The sequence below is a fragment of the Ptychodera flava genome, chromosome 12 (assembly GCF_041260155.1).
Source record: "Ptychodera flava strain L36383 chromosome 12, AS_Pfla_20210202, whole genome shotgun sequence".
NCBI classification, from domain to species: Eukaryota; Metazoa; Hemichordata; class Enteropneusta; family Ptychoderidae; genus Ptychodera; species Ptychodera flava.
Genome location: NC_091939.1, coordinates 9,534,430 through 9,555,235, shown reverse-complemented (window position 1 = coordinate 9,555,235; position 20,806 = coordinate 9,534,430). Strand labels below are relative to the sequence as shown.

Genomic DNA, 20,806 nt, shown 5'->3' with positions numbered 1-20,806 from the left:
TGGCTGGTGTAAACTGTGAAGGAAGACTCTCCATGTGTGTGATTGTTACAGTAAAGGTAGTATGCGCCTCGAAATTGAAAGACTTAAACTTTTGCTCAAACTTTCCTTAATGAATCTTTCAACCGTTCTCTTTCAAAATCAAGAATAAAAATTGGGGGTCACTGTTCAAATTTTGGTACTAGAGAAACAAATAACTCAAGATTTACCAAGATTTAAAATACAAAATGGCTGCCATCCCTGTGTTAACTGTATGGAGAAAAACAAAATTTTCAAATTTCGAAATACTAAGCTGGTGAAAAGTTTTCTCACACCAAGCATTTTAAAATGAACCCCCCATATGTGGTATATCGGAAAAGAATTATGAAAGTTAGAGAATCAGAATATCTGTCCCTGAGGCGCATTCAACCTTAATTTAAAAATTTCTTTACAATACATTTGCTGAAATGGTCGATGGTATTCTATCAAAATTGTGCATATTACTCCCCACTAAAGACTTCAACATCACCTGTGATCTTTTTTGTTTCAGAATCCTCAAATACCGATTCTTTTCAGTTTTCGTCGTGTCGTAATCACAACATTATTGTTCTACTGTGGACTTCTTCCATTCATTCCAATCAAAGAATCTTTCATGGAGGTGTTGATGCCAAGTGCTATGGCCAAGTATGTGAGATTTCATCATCATTACTGAGGTCAACCTGAACTTGACATTCAGATGCAAATAAAGGGATAGTAGTTGTAATTTTTGATGTTTTTTTCTTCATTTGTTTTAATATGAAATACAATTTCTTGTTCGACTTGCTAGAGCATATAGAGATACACAGTATTCGGCGTGTCAACTCAGCCTGTACATGTGTTATTGTTGTCATGCAATAAAATTCAAATGTAAACAATAAGGGCACAGAACATGTACAGAGGCTGTATTTACAAGCTGAATTGTTGGTGTTTCAACATGCTTTGGGACGTAAAACGAGAACTTTCAGTCGATATACAGGGTTAAAATTGTGAAAAAAAATCATCAAAAGTTACCGCTGTTGTCCCTTAGAGGAATGATAAACATTGTCTTCATTGAACAAAGGCTACAGTCACTCATGGATGCTATTTCAGCACTGTCGTATTATTTAGAAGGGGCAGTAGTTTGAAGTTGTGATATTTTAGTCTTTACAGCCCTGATACGGCATTTGCGGACTGAAGTTATGTGGTGGAAGGGCCCACATGCCGCATGACCGAGGTTCACAAAACCCGTATCAGGGCCGTAAAGGTTTTATCATATACCTTATGGAATGATAAATATGTGGTTAAAAACATTGTGCAAAGATTTAGAGATAAAAATATGTGCGATAGCAAACATCTATCATAATTTTTGTAAATTGTTAGGAAAAATGATGGCTGTATCAGGTCGCGTATTGATATACATAATGATATCATTTGCTTACCTGTGTTAGGATAATTCGATTCATGCAAATTTTCATCATACATTTATTTTTCCTGGAAATTTATGTTAAATTAACGTCCCAATCATTTGAAGTGAATTCTCACAGAAAAAAGTCATGATTTAGATTCACTGTCATGAACAATTTGTCCACATACTATCATTGAGAAAACCAACATTGAATGTCATGTAGTTTTTTCGCATCGAAGGAGACAGTTCAACATAATGGTGCGATGATATCATAGATGTCATTTTCTCATTGATTGATTGACCACTAAACTAGTATGTCTTTTTTCTATTATTTTGAATGAAAGAGTGCTCCATAAAATCTATCAGCCAGTGTTTAATTTAGAATCTCTTTGCTAAAATTCAAAAGCTGTCTTGCTAGTAATTCAGGATGTAGTATTGTTTGAATTACACTGATGTCAGACCCTCCAGACATAACATAGTTATATAGACCCTTTGTAATTTTTTACTGTTTCTCTTCTCGTACTTTCAGAACATTCAGGGAGGGGGGGTGGAATTGATTTTGTACATCTCTCAGTCATACTTTCTTGTCAAGATGAATGGTGACTTTTACTATCTGAGGCCAAAGTAATTAAATTCTTTGTTTTGTGTCCCCTGCACACTTTGTTTTCTTTTGGTTTTCATGAAAAAACACCACAGTATATGAATAGACATTACTGCAAAGCTTGCCTGCCTACAAATCTTTGCTTGAATATTTTAATGTTCTCAAAATGGCTGCATGCTTGCAGAATGTCACATAGAAATTTAAGTTATGGAGGTGAAACAGAAGGCTCTTCTTTGATTCTGCAATGGGCACTCATCATTACGGGAAAGCTCCATTAACTTAGGAATACCCCACTTCCCTAGAGGATCAATTTCACAGACCTGCCTTTCCTACAATGGCACTACAATGGCACCAGCTGGATTACATAAACATAACAATGGAACATTCACACCTTGGGGATTAAAAGTCTTCTGTTTGTCACCCGAGTTGGTCAGGCAAGGACTCGGGTTTCAGGTACCATGCAAGTTAATGCAGCCTTCCCCTAATGTATTACAATGAAAACAATCAAGAAACTATTATATAAAAGTTGTGTGTTTTAAAATTGTCTGTGAATATCTTTCAACCGCTTTAATACTCGCTTAACTTTCAAAATTTTGAGGGTGACGTGAAACACAGGATTTAATAACGTTGGCCTTGGAATCATTTTGATACAGCATCAACAAAATTTATTCTTTTTCTAAATCATCAATCATGAAGCATCTCACTTGAATCGGAACAAAAAACAAGGAATTTAGTCTACAGGGGAAATTCTCAGTTGCATTGTAATGATCTTGCTTTGCATAAAGACTACAAGTTTGATAGATTTGTCTATCTCTGATGTTACAGAATGTTTGACATGAACAAGAAAACGAAAGCACTCTGGTCCATCATCGATACAATGCTAATGAGCAAGATAATGTTCTACCACTTGAGTAAACGAGGCATTCAGGTAATTATTTATATATTTAGTTCTTTTGTAAACTCTTCTTCTCATGCTCAGTAGTTTTACTTATAATATGTATTCTTAATGTTTTCACTTTTGCTTGATATTTTTATAGAAGAGTAGGGTATCGAAAATATTAAAAAAAATTAACACCTCCAATTCTTTTCTCTCTAGAAACCTAATGTGTATGTGCAATGGTGCTAATGGTCAGTGTATGTTGTCTCCTTAAATGAAACACTTTTAAATTTTACATTGACAATTTTGTTTGAATACATCATGACATACATATTTATACATCAGTGCATGGTGAAGGTTACTAAGTGCAGATTTTTCAAAGCTAATAATCCTGGTTTTGATTCTTTGAAAATATTCGTCTTGTTGAATTGTGACTAATTACTCTGGAGATTGTCATCTGCTGAAGGAAACTGCAGCCGTTGTTTTTGCTTCCTTTCAAGTGGAACACTGCACTTGTTGCTTGGAGATAGAGCTCAGTCCTTGTTACCATGGATATAAAATGCTGCTGCGTCCGTTGAAATGTATCGGAGTTTGTTTCATAGAGAAGAGCAGATAATTTTGTTTTACACATATTAGATTGTCTGTTCTCTTGCAACTGTAAAACTGCAGATTCACATGGAAAAATTTTACATTTTTTGATCGAGCAATATGTTTTTTTGTATGACGAACATGGCAGCGAATATGACCTTATTCAAGGGGAAATTGGAATTTTGTAGTACCCCATATAACCAACAGTTGTAAACTGATAAAACATTGAGGATAGCTTCTGTTAACTCCTTGGCAAAGAGTTTGAAAGATTAAAAAACTTGCAAAAATTCTCTTTTAGTCGGTATGTATGTGTGTATACACAGAAGTTCAGTGTACATTATCAACAATGACAGATCTGTTTAATTCTGATCTTAGGTTTGCTTCGCCTACTTGTTTGCTTCCAGGTCTACGTCTGGGTTCTGAATGAAGAAAATGACTGGGAAAGGGCACTGCGGCTTGGCGCCACTGGAATAATGACGGATTATCCGACTCAACTGTCAGAGTTCTTATCCAAGAATGCCCACCTGGTGAGGCCCTGGGCATGAACTGTCAGCCAAAAGTAATCAATGTATAAATGTATGGTGTATGAATTTACATGTCACAGAATTTATTTATTATCAACTTGTCTGATAAAATTTTCTTTTCTTTTTTTTTTAAATTAAATCTCAAAGAAATTTTCCAATCACACCAAATCTTCTGGTATATTTTAATAGGTATAAGGTGTACTTTTAAAGAAATTAAGATATATAAAAACATTCTTACAAGGAGATATGTCTAGGTGTGAGTGTGTGTGTGTGTGTGTGTGTGTATACATACATATATATATATATATATATATATATATATATATATATATATATATATATATATATATATATATATATATATATATATATATATATATATACATACACACACACATATGTTACAGACACAGACACACACATACACACACAAACATGGAAATTTCGATTGATTCCATCATGAGTGCATAAGGACAATTTCGTAATGTTATTGTGGACAACTTACTGAGAATGTTTTGCTCTCTCAACATTGGTGACTGTAGGTGGATTTTGTTCTGTAGGATAGTAAATTGAGCATTTACAATTTATTTCTGATATTAAAAAAACGAAATTATTTTTTTTGAGCCTTTTACACTCTTCTCTGATGTCCAATATTGTTCAGGTTATATTTTACAATGTGAAATCAGGAGCATAGATTAAGAAATTTAGCTGCCAAGCCACACTTTTCATTTAGTTTTTTTATACACAAAATCCATGACAGGCTTTGAGAATACAGTAATGTTTTGTGATGTCGTCTGGAGAAAGTATTTCAATTGAATCAGACGATAACTCACACTAAATGGAAAGTTACCTGAAATTTCATCAGCCCCTGTATCTCTACAATTTGGACCAGTGGCTCCTCTAATTCACAATATTTCGTAACTCTCTATAGTCAAGGTGACAATTTCAGGAAATTTCTGTGTCGGACAGCCCTTCCCTGGTACATGTCACTTGTAAAATTTCTTTCCACCATAGAGATGTACCATGAGACAATGGTGTGTAACTTGAGCTTAGAAGTTACATTGATTTTGAACTGTCTGCATAGAACTTGGGGATAGCAATACCATGAATTGTCAAACAGGTTTGAGAAAATTAAGCATTTGGAAACATTTGTATAGGATTTTACCGGTTTATGCAGTGAGCTATATATTTGAGCATTGGACCTCAGATGACATAGATTTCTTTCATATACATAGTACCATACAGGTAGATTATTCCATGAAAGATCTGTTGTTTTCCTTAACATGCAGAGATAACATTACATCCTTTGTAAATTGTAGAGCTCCAAAATTTGAATAAAAAGTCATCACGAAAAACAACGAGTAATATTTAATTTGAGTAAATATGCGTTCATCATTTTCCTCTTGTGGGTTCAAATATTTGCACTGCACTGCAATAGCAGTTTGTTTTAATGTTGTCCAAATCATAGACAGGCCCATCAGTTTCTTGGCTTTCCCTTGGAATATACATAGCAGTAGACTTACTAAAAGCATGTCATTTGACAGTGAGTTTTGTTTTGGCATTATGTTTCATATTATGTACGTTTGAAACTTGTCAAGATATGTTCTTCCTGGATTGCATTCTTAGTGTGACTGTTTTGATGGAATACGTGTGTTATTTTTAGGTCTCAGTGCGTGTCAAAGTACATTACGTGACTTGCTTTTCTTTCTTGAATTCAAACGTAGATTATCTTAGACTTATCTTAAAGCAGCGAATGACTGTGACTTTTGATTACAGTATTATTATTTTCTCCAAGCGCACAAACATTCTCCTGAACATTAGCATTTCATGTGATCATTTACATCGTTAGGTGAAAGGTAAACAAGTATATTTGACAAAACTAAAAAATAAATTCCACCGAAGGGAAAAGTGAAAAAAGCATCTTCTTATTTCTGTTCTCCGGAGGCTTTGGTTTAAAGTGCACATAATTTTTTTTTTAACACAGTTCTCTTTTTGAAATACTTGTTGCTGGCCTGCAATGACAAATTTGAGGAACTTATATATTTTATGTGTAAATTTTCATGATTTTTTTATGTCAGTAAGAAAAGTACAGTTAGGACAATATATGGAAATGTGCTAAATTTATTTTCTGAAAAGTAAAATTAGTAACATTAAAATGAGTACAATCCTGTCTGCTAATACTTTTTTTGAATCTTCGTCCGATTATGCGTACTTAATCTATCAACGTTGTACATACCATTATTTTGAGAAAAAAAGAGAGGTTAAAATACTTATATTTGCAGAGTTATAACAATATCCAAAACAATTATTTACCAGTGTTCTGTGTGACTGACTGGAGCAGTTCACCTGTAATTGCTGTGCTGTAGTGAAGCTTATTTCAATTTTCATAAATGTAGGGACCAGTTATGATGTGCAGTTGCCGAAGCAGAAGTCACTTACAAGGATACGGGTCCAAAATGAAGGGAGAAATATTTTGTACGAGAAAATTATTTTATAATTGGTAGATGGAACTTAAGACAAAATTTAGAATGGAGACGTGCAAAAAACATACTTTGTTATCAGTATAATAATAATAATGACATTTATTCAGTGGCATAATTAGCGAAGACAATGACATGGGTTTGAATGTTAATCAGAATCATGGGTGAAATTTGAATAGTAATCAGAACAACGAATAACATTTGCATACTAATCAGATGCATATTATATACCAGTACTTCCATTGAGTGTTGGCATTCTATCCCAATCTATAGTTTCGCATTTTATCAAGCATTGTATGTAACCGATAAAAGAGGCAGCACTGGTGTGGTGATGTACATATCAATTTTTGTAAGCTTTATAATACTGTCAGTTCATAGAAGATTTTGAGTGTTACTTTGTGGCAAAGTGTACTTTATGAAGACATGTCTGGCTAATAAAAGATTTGTCTTGAATGACTGATTGTTTTGCTACATTTTAAGGTGTGATGTTTTTGTCATATGCTTACAGTGTTTTTTCACGGCTTATGAACTGGGCAATTTGAATTTTGCATTATACAGTCCCTTCCCACTGTGGGCATTATTGTCGTTGAATGGAAAATTCAAGTGCGCTGACAAAATCGTATTTTAGTTATTCTTCACCGTTTCATACACCATGATTCCTTTTTCAGATATCTAAATATGCTGCTGGTAAAATGAACACATGTATATTTTATATGAATGCCCCCTTATCATTTCTGTGTTTCACACAGTGTTCAAAATTTAGTTTTAGTTGATTCGCTGCCTTGCTATTTCAATGGCACCTATTCCACTCTGACATTTTAGACATGAAATTTTTAGATATTAAATGGATGTCAAGGGAATAATAAAAATGAAAATTTAACGGCTATGAATGCTCTTGGAATAAATATAGAAAAAGTTCCACGCTTATTGATGAAGACTTTCTCATGGTGGGCTCATAGATCACAGCAGATGACAATGACAGCAGAAACTAAGTAAAAAAATAAACTAGAGCATGATCCTGTGTTCTTAAAAATTGAGTGTTTTCCACCTTGTCTCGTTCCGTAGCGTACTCGTTCAGAAGCCACAGAAACAAAAACAAAAGAGTATGTTCCCCTGATATTCTTGGCAAGACTGTGAAAGGGAAGATGAATTTTTATCGTTAAATCTTTACGATCATGTAATGTCTATGATGATTTTAAGACCAAGAATGCCTCATGGTCATGGCAATTTACATACCAGGGGACTAGAAACAAATGCTGAATATTGTCTTCAGTGAGAATAGTGACTGTGATCTGATATGAAAACACAGTCATTGATTAAGGTAGTGTGCACCTCAAAAGTGAAAGACTGAAACTTTTGCTTTCCTGACTTTCAACCATTCTTTTACCAAATCAACAATAAAAATCAGGGGTCACTGTGCAAAGTTTGGATCTAGCGAAACAAATTACCCAACAGTTTACGATATTTGAAATTCAAAATGGCCACCATTCCTGTGTTAACTCTATGAGGGAAAATTAACTTTTGGATATTTCGAAAAAATGAGACTCTCAGAGTTTTTCTTTCTCCAAGAGCTTCAAAATGAATCCCCACAAGTGGTAGATAAGAAAAGAATTGTAGAAATTTGAGAGTTCAACTAGCTGTCCCCGAGGCGCGTTCTACCTTAAGTACACAGTGAATTTAATTGCTATGTGAAGTTGAAGCAAACAGTATTTCAGGAACTGAATACTGAAAATCTCTCCGGCATTAATATTGTTACTACTCCATCATACGCAAGATAAATGGCATAATTTTATAGCATTTTGTTTTTGAGGAAATATTAGATGAAAAATTAAATTCCAGTTCAAATTTCTTGTAAATGATTGAATAGTCTAATTAAATAATGCCTTTTAACTACTTCAACTGTGAATTTCTCTGTTCACCGACATTGCAACCATTCTTGTGAAAATCAGTGTCCAGAAACCAAGGAAGGAATTCATGCATATCAATTCTATTTCACTTTGCCAATTGGATTGTCTTTGTTTTTAATATGAACACATGTACTGTTGCTGTGTGTGACTGTTTGCCTTGTCTATTCCGAGTATAATCCAATAATGTAGAACTTCCTCAGCCATAAATAGTGAGTCTTTAAAATCTGCCACTGTAGTTGCTATTTCATGAGTAAGACCAAAAAAACAGGTTTGTTTCTCATCTTAAGTGTACGTCTTACAAAAATGATGCAGTTATGTGGATTTTTATTTATGTTTTTCACTTGCAAAATGCAACTACCAACAAGAAAACAACAAAAACAGGAATTTTTACATGCAGTGGTAGTTCAGGCATGCAGTACGTTTACGATGTCAGTTGTTCTAAATTGTGCATTATATCACAGTCATTTTTAAATCTAATTTTGTTCATGTAAATATGAAAAAAGCTGGCATGATAAGCCTACAAATATGCACATGAGGACAAGAAAGGTTTTGACCTAACCTTTAACACTTAAACAGCGGCGACAGTTTGCAAACGCTAGGCTCTTTCTATGATTCTAGGCTCTTTCTATGATTCATATCAGGATCAAGAGTTTTTGATGTGTACAGGGTGATTTGGTCTTGCAATAGGTATATGAAGAGAACATGAAGCATCTGAATTTGAGCAAATCCTCGATGGGATAAAAGAATACATAGTGCTGGACAAAAGTCGATGAGAAACTTGTTCTTGGGCTTGTATTGATTGTACTTTGGTTGAACAGTGATAGCCTCAGGTCTGTTGCTGGTGTTTGTCTGGACTACTTTGATAGAAATAATATTTTCTTTAAACCTATACTGCCATTGGTATATAAGAATCCTACAACAGCAAACCAAAATTAATGCAGAATTCTAACTGAAAAAATGTTTTGGCATAGAAATACAATCTCTTGAATGTACGAAATTGAGAAACATGATCTCTTACAATTACTTCAATGACAAGTCTTGTATGATGGACATTATACAGTTTGTACTTAATCTTTCTGTTATAGTGGTCTGCCACTGCATGCAGCTAATTTTGTCATAAAAAGTATGTTTTAGCTAATAGTGTCTTTCCCATCATGCAATGATTCTAAGACAAGCACATACATGGGTATAAATGGTAAATTTGACTTCTTTTAAAAGGAATAAAGTCGTCATAGTAACATGATCTCTCATTGTACCTTCTGATGAGTTCCATTCTCCTTCAGGCAAACACGCTCTTGGCAAAAAGAAGCATTGTCATAGAATTTCCCAGAATGCATTCATTTCAGATCCCAAGGGATTTGTAGCAGTCATGTACAAAATCCACAGATGTTGTTTTTCAGGACCTTCTGAGGGTGTTGAATCTTAGATGGTATGTCCTACAGTCACCCTTTCTGATTACGCTTGTAAAAATCCTTTGCTCAGAATGACTCAGGTGATGCGTGTATTCCACTCTTTGTATGATTTTACACGTCACTACACAGTGGTAGCAAATGTTGATGTTGATGTTGAGTTTTCTGCTCAACACTATTGTTTTACAACTAAATGTTACAATGATTTCAACAAGACCATGTTTGGCGGAAATACAACTTTGATTTCTCAACAAGAGTAATTTTGCTATTTTGCAGGTGACTTTCAACTTTTAAAAGTTATCATGCTATAATTTGCCTGTTGCCATGGCAACAGTTCCTGGTGAGGTCTGCTGTTTGTAATTTTCATCCATGTTGTTGTGTAGGAACAGAAACCTACGTACATTTTTCAGAAAACTGTGAGAGGTTGGTAATGAGGTAGTATGAACCTCAAAAGTAAAAGGCTTAAACTTTTGCTCAAACCTTCCTTAATAAAAGAATAAAAATTTGGGGTCACTCTGCAATGTTCGGTACTAGAGAATCGAACAACCCAAGATTTACTGATATTTAAAATTCAAAATGGCTGCCATCCCTGTGTTCACTCTATGGAGAAAAAAATAAAATTGTCGATTTTTGAAAAACTAAGCCAGTGAAAAGTTTTCTTTCACCAAGAGCTTTAAAATGAATCTCCACAAGTGGTATATCAGAAAGAATTGTAAAAGTTTGAGAGTCCGAATATCTGTCCCGGAGGCGCATTCTACCTTTAAAGGCAGAGCCTCCCTTACTAAGGGCGTGAAGCTGTGGTGGCATTCATCGTGTAAGTGGACACCAAACACACATCATGTGGACACAAGCTCCAGAAAATGCCACTTTTAATTTTTTTTCCAGCCGCAAAAGCGCAGACAGACTACTAAGCGGTCAACGCGAAGCTGCTGCCGATCAAACTTTGTGGTTATATTCAAATTCTAAAGCGACTGGAAGACAATTTTTTAGGAAATTCTAGCGTTGGTGCTGGGGAATCAATGACTGTTGGCGATTTGAACCGACTGTCAATCAAATGCTTGCATAAACTCTGTTTGCAGGATTAGCAAAAGGTGCCAAAAGGTTGAGATCAGTTTGTGTAATTGATGTTACAGAAATCAAACATCGTACTGGCCAAGTGTTTGACTGGGAGGAGAACTCCACTAATGCCAGAACCTGGGATTGAAAATTGTGGCTTTAAGTCTGACTTGGGTGAAACATTTGAGTGATTTTAAAACTTTCCAGGAGTTGGAAACATTTACAGACAAATGTTATCATACTTCATGCTGGATGTTGCTGTGACCAAGCAACTATCAGTGTGTGAGCTAAAATCAACCTGCCCACCCTCCCCAATCTGCATTTCCTCCCAAATGTAAACATGTCTACACTCTCCAAATGTTAGTGCATGGGCAAATTACAGACTGGAATAATCAATTTTACTTTTTTATTATGAAAAATGGCACATTTTTACATCTTGGTCTTAAAAATGTACAAAACGTACAAGGCTCCTGTCCACAGGTATTTCATTTGCATATTTAATATTCTTTGCTCAACATGAAAACGTAGCTTTTGAGACAGTCTGACTCACCAGACCTGGTGACAATTTAAGTAGTTTAAAGCTGGGTCAATGTACAGTTTAGCTGAACCAAATACAAAAAAACATAAACAGGAATTGCTAACTTGACACCTTGAAAGCGTAAAAGGATACAAGCAAATCCATACCTGCCCAGTATTTTGTTGAAATCAAATTTTGATCTTGACACATATTCACTTATCAATCATGAGACTGAATCGATACCAGAGACACAATCAAGGCAAACTCACTAACTGTGAAATTATGCTGATGCTGTAATGAAATTTCATTGCATAGATCAGGTTCTAAAAACTAGCCTACAGCATAGTCCCTCCACAGTGCCTACAAGAATACCTTCCACATTGCCATACATGTACATATGGCATATTGGAAGCTAAAAACTGCATATAAAAAGTGTACTTTGTCCCTACTAAATATTGGCTGAAAATTCTGATGCTTTTTCCTATGAATTTACTCAATACACACATCGCACAAATTTTATTATCTTTGACCATAGACAGTAGAGGGGGGAAAGACCTCCCCCCCTTCCCCCTCTACTGTCTATGGTTTGAGAGAAGTCCAGTACTTGCACAGAAAATAAATTACATCTAGAGTACTGTATTGTCTTTGATGAAAGTGATTGTTGGAAAGTTCTGTGAGTGGCTGTTTGCAGTATACATCAATGGAATTTATCGTCGGAGAAACTGCTAGCAAAGTCTACCTTACACCTGAGGATCTGAGATCTGGCATTCTTGAGGTTTCATTAGAACATGCCAGTTTCAAAATTCCTGAACGCAGTCTGCTCTAAAATCATATGCGTACAATGGGGCAGTAAAGTAACAAGAACTGCATCTCTACATGATTTATACAGCTAGTCTTTGGTTCTTCAGAGACACGGAAATAGTATACTGCTGCATTTCAAGATATAAACGGTAAAATTTACCAAAACTGAGTGTTTGTCAATGAAGATAATTTTAAAATCTTGTCAATAAATATGAAACTCTGATGCTTAAAGACACGCACACAGGCACATACATACATGTGTTATCACATTGCACAATGCATGTTTCTAACACTGAAAATCGTGCGAGAGTGCGATACAGTGATAGCCATCCATTGAGGACAAAACTGGGAGCAAAGTGAATTTTCTAAATGCCTTTAAGGTAAACTATGTTTATATTGATGATAACAGTAACGGAAGGTGTCCTGAATGGATGAATATCCTAAGAAGCACGGTGTTCCATTCTTATCTACTGTCTGAAAGGCAACACTGGGGCTAAGATAAATTTAGCTGTTTTCATTCTGTTTTGCTTTTGGTCTTTGCTTTCTGCCTTTGAGCCTTCATCCATTTGATGGCTTTGAGCAGTGTAATTAAAACTGGTATGCTGATCGGTAGGAACAGAGGGATGTAGATTGCAAACCTGAAAAGATAAACAAATTTTACACATGGATAAGGATCACATCCATGGTGTTAATAAGGACAGTATGCTAATACGAATCCCAAACTCTTTCTACATTTAAAATCTTTCTTGAAAGATTACTTCACTGTTCAGAAATATTCAGTACATATATGGTATGTGTATCTGACAGACGTTGACATCTTCTGCTTGGCATAGTGAACTGTTTAGTCTTTCATGGGTATTTGTATTTTGAAAGAGAACACATGAAGAAAAGACTGACAAAGAAAATCTAGATTTATGTCAACACATCATAAATTTTGCTCTCTTCTTTCTTTGACCAAAGCATGTTTTTGATCAAAGGAGTTCTGTGACATATCTTGGAACACATTATGAAATAAAGACTGAAAGAAATAAAAGTTTTATATGTCGAAACTTGATGCCTTTAATTAACCTTTTGAGTTCCAAAGTCAATTTTTGACATCTTTATAATATGTAACTCAGACAATTTTTTTTTCAGATTTTTTCCAAAATTTTGATCAAAAACAGTAGCCAATGAGAAGTAATGTCCATTTGGTCCAAAATTGTCAAAAAAGTTACAAAATTTCATAAAAATTGGTAAAATTTTGCTCAAAAAAATTTTGCCAGGAAAATTTACAGCACTCCAAGGGTAAAGCTTGCACAAATTTATTCTAACATAAGTGAAGGAAATAAAAGTTGGCGCACTCACTTTTGATCTTCAGGAAAGTACAACAACTCGAGCAAAGAATGATCAAAGAATGCCTTCTCAGAAGATTGGATGGCTCTCTTTGATGAGTGGAATGCCCTGTACAGATTAGCTTCTTCCAAGTAGCCATGAGTCATCTCTATGGCTTCAACTGCACTGTACACCTTGAGGTAAGGTAGAGGGAGAGACAGAAAAAGCAGATACATTTCATATGTATTTTAAGGTTTCCGAGGCAGAAATCAGAGACAGTGGTAGCTTAAATTGTGACTTAAAATACATTTAATGATTCATTGAAATCATCACAACACAGCTTTCAATCTGTACCTGCAACTTGGCAGAAACTTCACAAAATATTGCCGTTGCTAGGCTGAGCTACATACAGAAGCTTGTATTTTCTTTAGAGGCAGTTCAGCATTTCAACTCATCATGACTACTAGTATAATTGGCCATGTTTGGTGATCAGAGACCATTTTCAGCAGAAGTAGACTGGAAATCAAAGTTTACTTCAAAATTTTTGTTAAACAGGTACAAAAAGTCATATAATCCACACAGATTTGTCTACTTCACTTTATTTTTGGTCCTGATTACTAAAACCAAGTTTTGCATTTTGACAGAGAGCACAATGGAAAGTGTGCATGAAATGTATCTTGCAACCTATGTTACATAAAAGATGGCAGTCTGTTGCTGTTAAAAATATACACACTGACAGGCGCATGATATTTCTCAGAAAGCATATATGCCTAAAGCTTCGCAAATTGATTGCAGCTGCAATGATCGCTTTACAGAAGCAGGTGCCTCATCATGAAGCATTTTTGAGATACTGTGTCAACCTCGATGGTAATTATTCAGAAAGCCTCTTTTATGCTTACCTGGTCTGCAATGTCATCTCTGATAACCATGTTACTGATCTGTCCCAGCAGTTGGGACAATGACTGGAGAGTAGATGTTGCTATGGCAACATTTTCCAGCGTCCTGGCTCTAATGATAGAATCAAACTCCTACAGAAAAGTTTTGAAAAGTACACTCACATTGTGTAAATTATGTCAGTGAAGTTTCTGGGAAAATACATTCACAGAACCAATGACATAAAATCATTTGTCTTTTACACGCTATCAAATTTTTAGTGAAATTTCCAATGAGGAAGATACACGTCATCTTTGCCCAGACAGTGGTCTGAGTAAATTTCAAATGCCCTTCTTCAACTATAGAGGGCGTTCTTTCTGCACTGGCTACAAAATTCATGTGCTTATGCACGTTGAGTGATGAGAAGGACATTTTGAAACAGATTTCCTTTTGCCATGGATGAGTGATGTCTCTATGCTCATTTGCCAAGTTATTTGTTCTGTTTTGATGTTGCCACCTGAAAATTCCCCAGGAAAAATCTGCTCGCTAAGTTTTGTTTTATCTCTGCTGAACAGAACATCATAGAGCTACAGTACATACCCAGTCTGTGATACCAGTGTTGTCAGGCGAGGCAATGGTGACGTCTGAATCAGATTTCTGAGATGGAGAAACAAAGTAGAAAAGTTTTGACAATAGAAAGGAAAAAAATTCAGATTGCTCTGATCATGGTACATTCTGAATGTATTCTTTTCGTGTTTGAGGGTCCATTATAATATGTTAAACCTATGGGTTTACACATATTACCATAATTTTATCAAAAAATCTGTTGATATACAGCATAGTCAACTTACGTGATGTAGCACAAGAAAAAAATGATACTAAGAAGAATTGAACATCCAAACCCACAAAAAAACTGTTACTTGTAGGACATTTCTGTTCTCATATTTACTTCAAACTGATAGTATGAATTGCTTTTTTCAGCCATTTGTCTGAAAGTACATGGACACCTCAAACATTTCACAAAGGACTCTTTTCCTCAACTCTTTTCAAACGAACCTGTTATTGGGGCAACCTGTTGGTTCGAGATTAAGTGAAATAAAAAAAAATAAAATAACAAGTGAAAGAAATCTAAAGAACTGCTTGCAATGTGGCATTGATCTATTCTGATGAAGAGGTTTGGAGTTGATGTTGGCACTCTGAAGCCCCTGATCTTTGGTTTGGTTGAATTTATTGTTTAGAAAGTGATCACTCCAATGCAGGCTTATTCTATAGGGTTGGCACAATGTACTACTACAGTGTAAAAGTGTTTTTGACAGATGTTGCAAAACTTTTAGCCAAGCCAAATTTTTAGAGGGGCTTTATACAACAGTTACCCGGCCAATCAGCACACTGTAACCCAGCTTACCTGTTTTGGTACACCAATCAGAAGCCTGAGCTGTGACAGGAAGACCTCCATGACTGACTTCATTTCAACTTCCACCGTCTCTGGCAAAGTCTGATTGGCTTCTGTTTCGGGTGAGTTATAGATCATGATACCGCCCCAGCGTGGACTTAGGAACGCATTGCTCATGATGGGTTCATCTGTAATCAGAAACAGATTCATAATCAGTCAGATGGGAATTCTTTTTTTGTTCAAAAAGTCTTGTCATATTTTGTTCAATTTCAAGCCTAGTTTGGACTAATATTTGGATGAATACTTCCCTGGTTTCAAATATTCAATAATCAGTAAAGTATTTATTTTGTTATCATTATTTGATAGGTTGGTAAACATGGCTGCTATGGACCAGATGGTTCCTCTCCTTTCTTTTCCTTAATAAAATACCAGTAAAGCATACTTAACAGATACTGCCTGTGATGCATATTTTGATAATATTTTAGAGCTGAGTTTTCCTTTTCGAACATTTTTGTAAATCATACATTGTAACAAAGACTACAAATTCAAATTTGTGTCGGAATAATGTAAACCACTGCAGAAGAAAAAGTTTCACGAAATTTCAGACGATTCCATTCAGGATTTTGTTGAAGGCAAACTGACTTGGTAATTATTTTTCCCTGAGCAAACGAAGTCATACTTCAATATTCACATGCCGCTGTACTGACAACATATTGAAAAAGGTGTTGACTTACCTTTTTCATTGAGGATATACAGAGGTGAGTGGTATTTGGTCGGCACATACACCAGAAAATTCAAAGTCGGGTTGGTGGACACATGAGATCCTGTGAAGACATTTGACATTGTCAGAGATTAATTTCACACCCCTCAAAATTGAAAGACTTCAAACTTTTGCCCTAACTTTCCTCAAGGAGACTTTAAACCATTCCCTTTTGAAATCAAAAATCAAAGTCAGGGTCACTGAGGAGAATTTAGTACTACAGAAACAAATTATCAAATATTTACCGACACATGAATTCAATATGGCCGTCATAACTGTGTTTAACACTAGGGGAAAAATTTAATTTTCGATTTTCACAAAAATAAGCCAGTGAAAACTTTATTTACTGGTAGTCCATAAGCTTCAAAATGAGCCACCCCAAAAGTCAAACCAAAAAAGTATTGCAAAAGTTTGAGAGTCCAAGTATCTGTCCCTGAGGTGCATTCTACCTTTGAGTCAATTGTGTGGACTCAGGCTTTGCTATTAGTCGCACTTCAATGTGGTACAACCAAGTATTTTTATGGCACATCTGAAGAACATTGTGCTCAATCTTCATCTTTATATAATGACATTTTCTTAGGGGGCCTCCTAGCATTATGAAGTGACATGACTCCCTAGGATAAGTGATTTGCACAATTGTTCATAGCTGGCCCAGTATTCCTCAATCTTGCTATTTGCACACAGCTGGAAATAATTATCATTGAAAACAGGTCACAACTGATTTTTTTGTAATGTCATTCTGTATAACGAAATTCAACCGATGTAAAATTGTCAGATAAAACCATTATTTACTATTTATTTCTGGTATGTGTGCATTTGTTAAACTTCAGCTGTCAGTGATATTTGGTTATCAATCACCCCTCAAATACAATGAAATTTTCAGTGGTGTCTTTCTAATGCTGATGTGATAGCTTCATATATGTTGAACAGTTCTGTTGGCTGACCTATCCACTCCATGTTTAAACTTCAAACTACCAGCACTTTGTAAAATAATTTGACAAAAATGTCATTGCTGATCCATCATATACAATGTCACTCATGACACTGAGGTTAAAATTAACTTACCCGACATACATACTGTAGCACAGAACAGAAATGTGCAGCATCAACCTTAATGTTTCCATATATTTTGATACAGAAATTGAAAATCCTGACCACTTTCAAAAAAAGACATTTGTAATCTTAGATTTCACATAACCTCTGTCAAAGCTGCAACTGTAAAACTTCATTATACTTTGCTACAGTGGGAGAGTAAACCCTTTTCAAGTCTGTCATTATCAATCCTTTGTTAAACTTTGAGAAGACCATATGTAATTTGATCAAACAATTCAGCTTTGCTTTGCTGAATTGTTTGATCTGAATTGTTCTGTCACTTTTTTGTGTAAATTTTAACCTGTTAAAATGTCAAATTTAAACACCACTGTGCCATTTCTTGTCCCAGTTGAACTTTGAGAAATCAAGGAACAAATCAGGTCACTGTGACATGCACTAATACGATGTGTACTGTCACTGTTGAGTCATGTCAGTAGAAGTCACATATACATATATGGTATAACAAGTCAGGGACAATTATGTTTAATGTATTTTCAAAGATGTCTTCAAATGGTTGGGTCAGTCCATGTACACTACCTATGGTGGGCTTTAGTAATATAATCAAATTGACAAGATGGTACTTGGTGAGCAAGGCAAGCAAATTGATAAACAGATATACTTGTGGGTGAGCGTCTCAGTTTGATACGCATCACATCCTAAATTAAGATTTTGACTGCTGATAAACCCCCATGTTTTGATTAAGCAATAAACCACACCCAGCGATGGTATACCACGAGATTTTGACCAGTTCAGGACATATGTGGAGTGAACTGGTCAAAACCGAGTGGTATACCCGTTGTGAGGTGGACTTAATATTGATTTGACATTCTGGAGTGATACGTCAAAAAGGGAATTTTTCTCTGGGTGAGAGCTCGTGCCTGTTCAAATGTGCTATTTTTGAAAATATAGCATGGTTATTTTCATTTCTTGACATATCAGATTGCAATACTTGTGCCATCAATAGACTGGTATGATATAATATTTGATATATCTTTGACACTTTTGTAAAAATAGTTGTTTGCAAATTCACATCAAAGACGCCAGTATTCAATATTAACCTGTTCACCCCTAATTCCCTGTAAACAGGTCCACATCCACCATTGCTAACAATGGGTTTAGGCCAAACCATGGTGATGAAAGGGTTAAATAACTATGCATTCAAATCCACATGGAAAGGAGCAGAAATAGTAAAACATAGGGCCAAAGTCCCTGAAGCTACTGTAGACATGGATACAAAATTAGTATTTCCTACTGTATGAAATTATCTCACTTAGGTCATCCTAGGGACTTGTAAACCAAATATTAAAGCTGTCTGACCAGCGGTTTTGAAAGAACAAGCAACTCAACAGTTGACAGAGCTCTGCTGTGTTATGTAGAGAATAACCTTTTGTGACACATGTATTGATGAAGAAGGTGGATATCTTTGATTAACATTGTAAGTGAGTTCTGTTGAATAAGTTGAGACTGTACATACTCAGAGAAAGCACACTGAAGAGACAAATGTTTGAAACTTAAGAAGTTCAAGGTCATCAAAAGCATTATAAGGAATCATGTAACTTTCATTGCACTGTTTACACAGATTGCACAATTGCTATAAATAGCACATGAGGAATCTTACAGCCCAGCCTGTACCATAAAAACCCTATCACTTTGACCACTCTTTTAATTGACCACTCTATTTTTTTCCTCAAAAGTAATTTTATTTTATCCTTACCAAGTCAACCATAAATGGAAATTAGAACTTTCTCTATCTCTATCTCTATCTCTATTGACTATTTTGAGCAATTTCTTTTAGATAACATACAGGGCACAATAAATGACGGTTCAGAATATGTCAAAGTTAGGATTCAGGAAAGTTGCCTTTACATGTTTTAATCCTCCAAGATGGTAAGCATTTCACTATGAACTGTCAAAAAAAGTTGAACTTTCTGATAATTCTACACTAAAATTATTTTGGCTTTGATGATTTCCTAATCATTATTATTTAAAATCATATTAATTATTTTTTTCTGGGTGAATTGATAGGGTTTATACAGTACAAGAATTACATACAATGTAAGTCAAATTTTGACCAAAAATGACAAAAAAATTCCTTAAAAATACACATTTGCATATTTCATCACAATTTGAACAAATCTAAGTTGGGTTATCCCTAGGGACCTGTATACCAAATAACAAAGCTGTCTGACCAGCGGTTATGAAGAAGAAGATTTTTTACCAAAAACACCTTTTTTGGCATTAATTTGCCTATTTTCAACAATATCAAAAAATTAAAAAAAATAGTTTCTCAAAATCATACTTTTCATCTACACAACAAATATCAAATCAGTAAGTACTGCGGTTCTCAAGATATTTGAGTGGACGGACGCCTCACAAACGGACATACATACATACATACATACATACAGACTGACGACGGACGCCGGACGGATACCCATCCCAATAGCTTCTATAGACTATAGTCTATAGTAGCTAAAAACAATTTTGAGATGTGTTTTTTTAATTGATAAAGTTATTAACGGCTCTGTGACGTACTATCTTGGTAGACAGAAATGAAAGAACAAACGCACAAAGGTAACAAAAAACAAAAAGTTACCAAGCTTAGCTTCCACAGGTGTGATCAAGTGGGGCAACACCTTGGACTTCAATACGTATCTCTGACCAGCCTCGTCATACTTCGGGCTGACTGCCAACTCCATGTAATAGAGGACCTGAGAATTGACCTTGAACTCTGCAAACTCAGCGAGTTTCTTCAGGAATGGATCTAGGTAGCCTAGGATGAAATACAAAAACGATAATAAACTCATGCCATCTTTTCAGTAGATTCTGAGAAACGGAAAAATGTGATTTTGGTCAAATTTTTGTTTTGAAAATATCTTTGTTTTCTTCCAATGAATATTGACTATCGTAATGTCTTACAAAGTACGGACATCAATTTCATACAGCAATCATATTGTTGCAATGTACCAGATAGTATATTTCACGCAGGAATAGGAGCATAGATCTGCCAGTCAAAATTTATGATCAACATAAAAAATGACTACATGCCATGTTATATTTTGTCACAGCATGGGGAGGATTGAAAAGAAATTGAATATTTGAATCAAAAACAGCATCAGCCCTAGATTCAATCATAGACCCTCGAGAAATTTTCTCGAGGGTCTATGATTCAATATACTTGAACCACTTGAGAGTAAAAAACGCAACTGGAGAATGAT

The 20,806-nt window shown here is 35.2% G+C and overlaps 2 protein-coding genes across 2 annotated transcripts in view; one reads left to right on the top strand and one right to left on the bottom strand.

Annotated features, from left to right (window-relative positions):
* LOC139144919 (lysophospholipase D GDPD1-like) overlaps positions 1 to 4,231 on the top strand; it is a 32,507-nt gene extending 28,276 nt beyond the window's left edge. Inside the window, exons 7-9 of the mRNA XM_070715751.1 lie at positions 527 to 660; positions 2,826 to 2,928; positions 3,870 to 4,231. Coding sequence (XP_070571852.1) covers positions 527 to 660; positions 2,826 to 2,928; positions 3,870 to 4,010 — 378 coding nt within the window. The 3' untranslated portion in view covers positions 4,011 to 4,231. The remainder of the gene's footprint in view (positions 1 to 526; positions 661 to 2,825; positions 2,929 to 3,869) is intronic.
* Positions 4,232 to 11,233: 7,002 nt separating this feature from the next.
* Positions 11,234 to 20,806, bottom strand: part of LOC139144916 (GPI transamidase component PIG-S-like) — a 17,304-nt gene continuing 7,731 nt past the window's right edge. The window contains exons 8-14 of the mRNA XM_070715745.1: positions 20,185 to 20,361; positions 16,471 to 16,560; positions 15,749 to 15,924; positions 14,944 to 15,000; positions 14,370 to 14,498; positions 13,504 to 13,664; positions 11,234 to 12,797 (exon numbers count right to left, since the gene is read on the bottom strand). Coding sequence (XP_070571846.1) covers positions 12,674 to 12,797; positions 13,504 to 13,664; positions 14,370 to 14,498; positions 14,944 to 15,000; positions 15,749 to 15,924; positions 16,471 to 16,560; positions 20,185 to 20,361 — 914 coding nt within the window. The 3' untranslated portion in view covers positions 11,234 to 12,673. The remainder of the gene's footprint in view (positions 12,798 to 13,503; positions 13,665 to 14,369; positions 14,499 to 14,943; positions 15,001 to 15,748; positions 15,925 to 16,470; positions 16,561 to 20,184; positions 20,362 to 20,806) is intronic.